The sequence below is a fragment of the Populus euphratica genome, unplaced genomic scaffold (assembly GCF_000495115.2).
Source record: "Populus euphratica unplaced genomic scaffold, PopEup_1.0 scaffold650.1, whole genome shotgun sequence".
In the NCBI taxonomy this organism is placed as follows: Eukaryota; Viridiplantae; Streptophyta; class Magnoliopsida; order Malpighiales; family Salicaceae; genus Populus; species Populus euphratica.
The window spans coordinates 94,953-102,360 of record NW_011500522.1 but is presented as its reverse complement, the minus strand read 5'-3'; the positions used below and the strand labels follow the sequence as shown (position 1 = coordinate 102,360).

Genomic DNA, 7,408 nt, shown 5'->3' with positions numbered 1-7,408 from the left:
ATTAGTATAACATTTTCACCTTGACATGATAAACTTAACAAAACATAATAAAAGAGAGAACCATAAATAAACAAGATAAGAACATAAATAAGAAATAAATTAACTAAGTAAAGTAAAGGAAATGAAAAGCATAAACAAGATATTAATATAAAAAAAATTGAAGCATTATAAAAATATAAAGAGAGAGTAAGAATATGACCCTGATCTGAAAATCAAGATGTCTAAAATGTATGACAAATGTTTTCTTTTATAGGTCAAAATTGTGAATTATTGATTTGATGACTAATTGTTGGTAGGTGGTCATATTTTGACTTGGTGACAATCCTTATCTTTTTATTTGAATAAAACGTCGTTGCTAACGTCAGAATTTGAACAGATAATCTTATGAAAATTCTAGGAAATTGTCTCATCTTTCCATAAAAAAAAAAATCGGTGCATTTTTACTTCTAGAACTCAAAATATGGGCTGAAAACTGAACAGTATCTGAGCTGCAGGACATATTTATACTTCTTTTTTATACTAAGATTTGGACTTCCAAACAACAGAATTGAGTGTTAGACTCTTATGAATGTTTTAGGTCTATGTTTTAGCTTTCTAGCTGTATAAACTAAACTGAAATCCAAGATCTATAGCTTCAAATATGATCCAATGACTGAATAATGTTCCAGTTTGGACCGAACTAGCATATCTTTTCTAAATTTAGCCCTCTTTTTTTTTTTCCTCAATTTTAATAGTTGAATTTATCAATCAATCATTTTATTTATATGATGGGCTTGTATTTAAGATGAATATTTAACATAAATTCAAGGTATCTTATATTTATTAGATATGTTATTATAAAATATACTTTAGTTAAGGAGTTATTGCACTTCAAAATGATGATATAAAATCTTGATAAAAATGCACTTTTAAGTACTAATTACAAAGAAAAAGAGACATAAAAATAATTTGTCATTGGGACAGCTTTGGAGTGAATTTCTATATTTTTAAAATAAGATGTATAAAAAGGATGTCTCTAGAGATAATATTTACTATATTTTATCCCTAAAGTATCCCAATAAAAAATTCCAAACTTTTTTTAACTATGAAATATAAGAATAAAAATAATAATTATTATAATTTTAAAACATGACCCAGGTATTGACCCGAGATAAGGCCCAAGTTGCAAGTTAGGTATGTCAATTTGAGTTGACATGGGTCAATTATAATTTTTTTCTATAAGGATTAGAATGATGTAGTTTTCATAATTTGTTTTTTCAAAAAAATTAATAGGTTTTTTACTCAAGTTTTGACCAAGTTATGGATTGACTCAAATTCTTGACTAGGTTAGATTAGGTTAGGTGAATATTTCCTCTATTTCTCTTAAATCTAGAGTAGTCAAGACCTTGAGTTGTCAAGTTCCAGGGCAACTTGCTAGGCAAATCCGGGTTCTATAACTAAGGATATTATATTATTCTTAATTTCAAAACTCAATGTCAACTAAAGTAAAAAAAAATTAATTTTTTTAATTTATATGTTTGACAATAATACATGTTAAGGATAAAATAGATTTTATTTAATATTTTATTCTTATTTGTCCACTGTCAACCAAAGACAATACGATGATAGTCACTTTTTTTTGTACTTTATTATCAAATACAATTTTCTCACAATCTCTTTTTTTGTCTTGTGTTATATACTTGCATTTTTCTATTATGAAATATTAACTAAATGATATTCTAGAAAATACTTTAGAGACATTAATAAACATATTTATAGTGTTAAACGACCTAAGATTGGTCCAAAAATCCAAAATCAACATGAGTTCAAAAAACATCCGTGCCTCATATCTACCCTCTCAAGTAATGAAAAAGGCCAAAGATTATCCTAATGGAATTCTTTTTAATTATTTGACATGAAAATCAATTTATTTTGTGGCTGAAAAAAGGCCAAAGATTATCCTGATGGAATTCTTTTTAATTATTTGACATGAAAATCAATTTATTTTGTGGCTGAAATTAGTGTCAATTGTTATATTTTATCTTTACCATCAAAATTGATGACTTTCTCTTTCATCTCCTCAAATCAAGGACTAAAAAAATAATAAAATGAAGTTTTAGATCATTTTTTAAAAAAACCTAAAAAGACAAAAAAATTTATCATTTCAAAAATACATGGACCAACGTTAACTTTCTGCATCAATTTGAAACAATCGTATATTATTTTGTCTTTTTCACTTTGATTCTGTCTTTTAATCTTGTCATTTGCTAAAGATTTAGAGGGTGTTTACGAGTATATTTGTAATTATTTTTTAAAATATTCTTTATTCAGAAATACATCGAAATAATATTTTATTATTATTTTTTAAAATTATTGCTGACATTAACATATTAAAATAATTTAAAAACATTAAAAAAAATCCTAATTAAAAAAAAAGAATTTTTTTTAAAAAAACTTTTAAAACACAACTAAAAGGTCTTGATAATAATTGGTCATCATTTGCCAAAAAAGTAATTGCAGAGGCCAGTTATTTAGGTGTGAAAAAATAAAATAAATTATTGCTTCAATTTACAGTGAAACATGAAAGGAAGTAAAATAATTGAAGTTCCTCCCGCGCTTTAGTTTCTTTTAATTAATAATTAATAAACAGTCGAACTTCAGATTACGCAAAGGAACAGTGAATGCCAATAAGAATCAGCGTTAACCAGCAACCTCTCCAGCACATTGCTGCAGGCCAGGTTCACCCCCCTCCACTTCATTAGGAGGTCTATTAAAACTTGGAATACATAATCCTGAGTCCCTATATAATTCTCGCCTTCTCTTAATTCTTTACACTTCAGGTGAAAAATGTTTGATCACAGGCTTTATTTTGAATGACTAGAATTCACCTTGTTTTATTTTGAATGATATGAACAAAAAGAAATAGAGGGGAAAGAAATCCTTACAAGAAAAAACGTTGTGCATGAAAGAAATTACAGTAAGTGCCTTCATTACAATGACAGCTAGCTCTTGTATGGGAAAAGATAAACCCAGGATTATCTACATGGTCATTAATAATTACTGATTTAGCTTTTGTACAAAATTGCAAGATTGCAAGAAAAAAAAAGGGGAAGAGAAGAAGTTACAGACAACATCATGATGTAAATGAAAAAATGTAACCGATTTCCCGATCTTAAACTTGAGAGAGCTGGTATGGTGCATGCTGTGGAGAAGAATTTCCAAGGCTTTCAACATTGCTTACTCTTCTGCTGAATCTCTTGCTTTGGTAGCACCAATGTTTGATGATAATGAACATAAGGCTCCTAATGGTTGTAAGTCCGGAAAAAGAACTAGCTATACAAAAAATGTAAATTACTAGAGCAATTGTTGATGTGCCTACAGTAATTATGAAGAGTGCCCGGAACCCATTGGGGCTAAGACTAGGATTTTCTTCTTCCTTGTCCTGGCATTTTTTAAGTACGCCAATAAAGTTGTTCTCCAGTTGTACTAGCGTTCCATTTTCAGATACCTTCAGTAGAGCTTCATTAATACTTGCAAGCAATGGAGATCCCCGAGGAAATGCCTGCAGAGAACAAGCCACGCAAATTTAAGTCTTTTTCGCATCAATCTAACTCAAGTTAGCTAGTTTGGTTTGGTCCCTTTCTTCTGAAACAACTGAAGTTGCAAAATTATTGTTTAGGAAAGCAAGGAAAAATGAGCTAGGAGGAGATAAATGTACTACGTACAAATCCAAACCCTCCAATGTTGAATGTTGGCCCAGCTGCAATAAATTTCTTGCAAAATTTTGCAAGGAATATTTTGGCCAAAGGAGTTCCAATAAAGGCAGCGGCAATTTCTTTCTTATTGAAGGCTTGAGCATATTCTTCTGCTGAGCCATAATGTTTAACATTGTTGCGAGGAAAGCGTAAAACTTCTACCAGATATTTTTCCAAGTATGAACCTGAACAGTATCCAACGACTGCATTGCTTTTCAGCAGCTCCTCAACACTGGTTACGGTGGGTTCAAGCCTCTGGACAGTCAACATGCTGGTGAGGTTGGCTGTATATGTCTGTATGACAACTAGCGCAACAAACAACCATACCACCACTGACATCCTTGACAAATTGCTATGCAGTTTTCCACCTATACATATACATATATGCACAAATAAATTATTCTACATAGCTACTTTCATCCCAAATGTTTTGTTATAATTGTATCCAATATAAATAACAGTTCATGATCTAAAAGTGTACGGGAATTAAACAAAAGAAAATTTTACCTTGTAAAGAGAAAAGAGTGTTGAAAGATAACCAAAGCATGACTCCTATTTGATGGAGAATGGAGCCTCTTAATTCAGGATGAGCATGTCGCTCAATTAGCCAAACAACGAAACCATTGTATATAGTTATGACGGTTATTGAAGCCCACATGGATTTTGTAAAGGGTTTGATAAATGACCATGCTTTATTGCTTGATCGAGCAGGGACGACCAGCATCAATCCAGTTTCCGAGAAGGGATGTGAGAACTCCACATGCGAGTATCTGCTAGCCACTATTGCCACATCACCGACCACGGCATCAAATTCCTGATAACATGGACCAAGCGTTAGTGTGCAGAGTAACGTTAACTACAAGAAATGGTTTGTGATTTTACTTCCATTACATTTTATTATAATATAATTGACCTTTATGATGATTACAAATTTATTCTTCATTACGTTGACCAAAAGTAAGGACAATAGGCTATGCTTGTGAGGCTACTTATCTTTTCTTGAGCTAAGCTGTGATGTCAATGGTGTAAAGTGCTTTATGAAAGAGCAAATTCGTACCTTACCAATTTGGCCCACTAGCTTATCGTAAGAGATGTCATCGAAGGCGACGAACTCATATGGCAAATAGAATGGCAAGCGTCGTACCGTGGCATTGAAGATCTCAATTGCAAGGCCATCGAAAGAAGCTGCTTTCCCTGATCGATCATATTCCACTTTCACGTACTCTTTGTAACCTGATTTTGCAGGCACACCAACCAACAGTGGCTTCTCTCTTGTAAGTTCGGTCCATCCTCTAGGAGTATATCTAGGCCCCCCTGGCCAAAGCACTTGCTCCAAATCATTCATAAGAGGGCTGTAGGTAGCATGTTTACCAATGGTCTCTGAGAAACCTAATCCACTTGACCAAAACCCGAGTTCCCTATAACTCTTTCCCACCACATTGATGATCTGAAACATCTGTGTTGGAGCCATTTTGTGATTGCTGAATTGAACTTTTCCTGACAGGCCTGGAAAGTCAGTTTGCAAAACCTTTTCCAATAATTCTTGATTCCTCCTTATACTTCCTTTCAATGCTCGAGCTATTGTCCAGATAGCATCATAGGCCTGCACTGCATAAACCCCAGGCTCATTGTTTTCATCTTCAGGATTTTCTCTTCTAAACCTTTTACGAAATCTTGAACTAAAATCCTGAAAACGTGTTCCTGTTTCCGAGAAGTAGCTCTTGACTCCTACAATTCCTTGCATTGAGGAGATGATAGAGGCGTTGATGGAGTGAACAAGGCTTGTAATGTGATGTGTAGTGATCCAAACATAGTCTTTCTCCATCATTTTCAATTTCTTCGCCATCTCAAATAGACGCACGGCCAATGGTAATGACATATGAACAACAAAGACTCTACACTGCTCTCTTTTAAGATTTATAAGCTCTCTGGATAATGAATCGGAAGAAGCAAAAGACGAGAGGCCTACGAATTGGCTAACTTCTGCACCTATTTTTCTTAAGGAATCATGGAGATATGGCATGACTCCATTCGTCCAAGAACCTACATCTTCGTGTATTACAGTTACCTGATGCCAATCCCAAGATTGTACAATAGCAGCTATGGCTTTCATTTGTGCAAAATTGTCGTGTGAAGCACCGAGTAGAAAGGGCCACTTCTCTGTTGTCCATTCTGGAGTTGTGTCCGCAAAAGAAAAAATGGGAATTTGGTTTTTGGTGCAGATATCAGCAATCAATGACACCTCTTCCCATGTTTGCGGTCCTAGAATAGCCTGTACTTGTGTGTTGATGAGATCCATACCTGTAAATGCATAGAGTTCAAATTCTTGACTTCTTAGGTATGCTGACTTAATTATTTTTACACCGGCAAGATTTAATGTTTGTGTATCCGATAACTTTCTAGGAGAGATGGCTATTTCCATTGTGTAGCTCACAAGTTTCTCAATGAGATGAAAGGAAGGGAAATTTTTTTTTTTTTTTTCTTGGACAGGTAGCAAGCAATTCTCTACGATTTTTATTTTTGAGAAAATGTTTACTATGACTCGAAGTCTGGGGTTGATCAATGATGGTAACATGTTTATTTTTATTGGTGACAGTTACACATTGGAAGCAATTATTTTGAAGAACTTTTATACCACTTAGGAGGCAACACATGGAACATTAATCAGCCTGTAAAGTGATGCATTCGACTATGGAGATTAGAAAAGAGATTGCTTACACTTTGATGAGAGTTGGTTGGGATTTGGACTTCCTGCTCCTTTTCACCCTTTAATTTATTCACTTAATCAAGTTGTTTAGGAGGTTCATGACGATGGATTGTATGGTAGGGAATTTGCTTACGCTAATAATTGTATATCTATGCTCCCATTAACCGGCCGGCGGCTCTAAGTCCTAAACCCTCATCAGCTATAGCTAATTAAGTATGAAAATTTGACAAAAAATGATTTTTTTTTCTTTTCTATTGTTGTGATAAGGAGGCAGGCATGATTTATAATTTGCAAGCATAGATGTGTTTCGCAGGCTTGGTTTCTGTTTAAGATAAAGGAGATACAATGACAGCACAAACGTACCTGCAAGTGCTGCTCGGATGGGTTTCCTTTGATCAGTGTCTTTTACGTGCAGAATCAAAGTTTGATTGGAGTAACGATACAGATCCTCCTTTGCGATTTCCATTGCTACTATTTCTTCTTTACCAATACGGGAGCTTGTGTCGACTATGGCACCAACAACGCCATTAACATGCTGGTTGCCCTTTGTCCCGCTGCTTCGATCAGCTGCTATACTACTACTTGGTGTTAGCAATAACGCTACGGCCATTAACGAGAGCTCAAAATGAACAGTAGCCATTTCATTTGTTGAGGAATATTGGGGAACTAGAACTGATGCTCTCTTAACTCTGTATATGCCAATATTTTTATTTTTATTTTTTTTAATTATTCGGTCAACTGCAAGGTTTTTCTACTCTTTTTTCTTGGATTGGAGTCTAAGAAAGTATTTATACTATTCCAATTCAGTGATCCGCTGCATCTTTGCATACCTGTAATATTTTTACTCCATATTAAGGTGTATAATTTTCAGAGTTCCTGCTCGTCAAAGTCGCTCAATCAATAAGAAACTAGGTATGCATTCAAAAAATTGACTTTCGTATTCGAAGAAGCAGCTAGTATTCCACGG

At 33.9% G+C, this 7,408-nt stretch overlaps 1 protein-coding gene across 1 annotated transcript; it reads right to left on the bottom strand.

The window, feature by feature from the left end:
* Positions 1–2,968: 2,968 nt before the first annotated feature.
* Positions 2,969–7,168, bottom strand: LOC105115174 (glutamate receptor 2.7-like). The gene is made up of 5 exons (XM_011011992.1): positions 6,805–7,168; positions 4,792–6,035; positions 4,242–4,548; positions 3,705–4,102; positions 2,969–3,541 (listed from the first exon to the last, which is right to left on the bottom strand). Exons 1-5 carry the CDS (start codon positions 7,079–7,081, stop codon positions 3,152–3,154), a joined length of 2,616 nt encoding a protein of 871 aa, XP_011010294.1. The 5' UTR covers positions 7,082–7,168; the 3' UTR covers positions 2,969–3,151.
* Positions 7,169–7,408: the final 240 nt, after the last annotated feature.

Coding starts and splice junctions, on each gene's coding strand:
- LOC105115174 (XM_011011992.1), bottom strand. CDS start 7,081: ATGGCTACTGTTCATTTTGAGCTCTCGTTAATGGCCGTAGCGTTATTG. Junction 4,549..4,791: donor TAGTGGGCCAAATTGGTAAG/GTACGAATTTGC, acceptor CCATGTTATCAG/GAATTTGATGCCGTGGTCGG. Junction 4,103..4,241: donor CACTCTTTTCTCTTTACAAG/GTAAAATTTTCT, acceptor GTATATGTATAG/GTGGAAAACTGCATAGCAAT.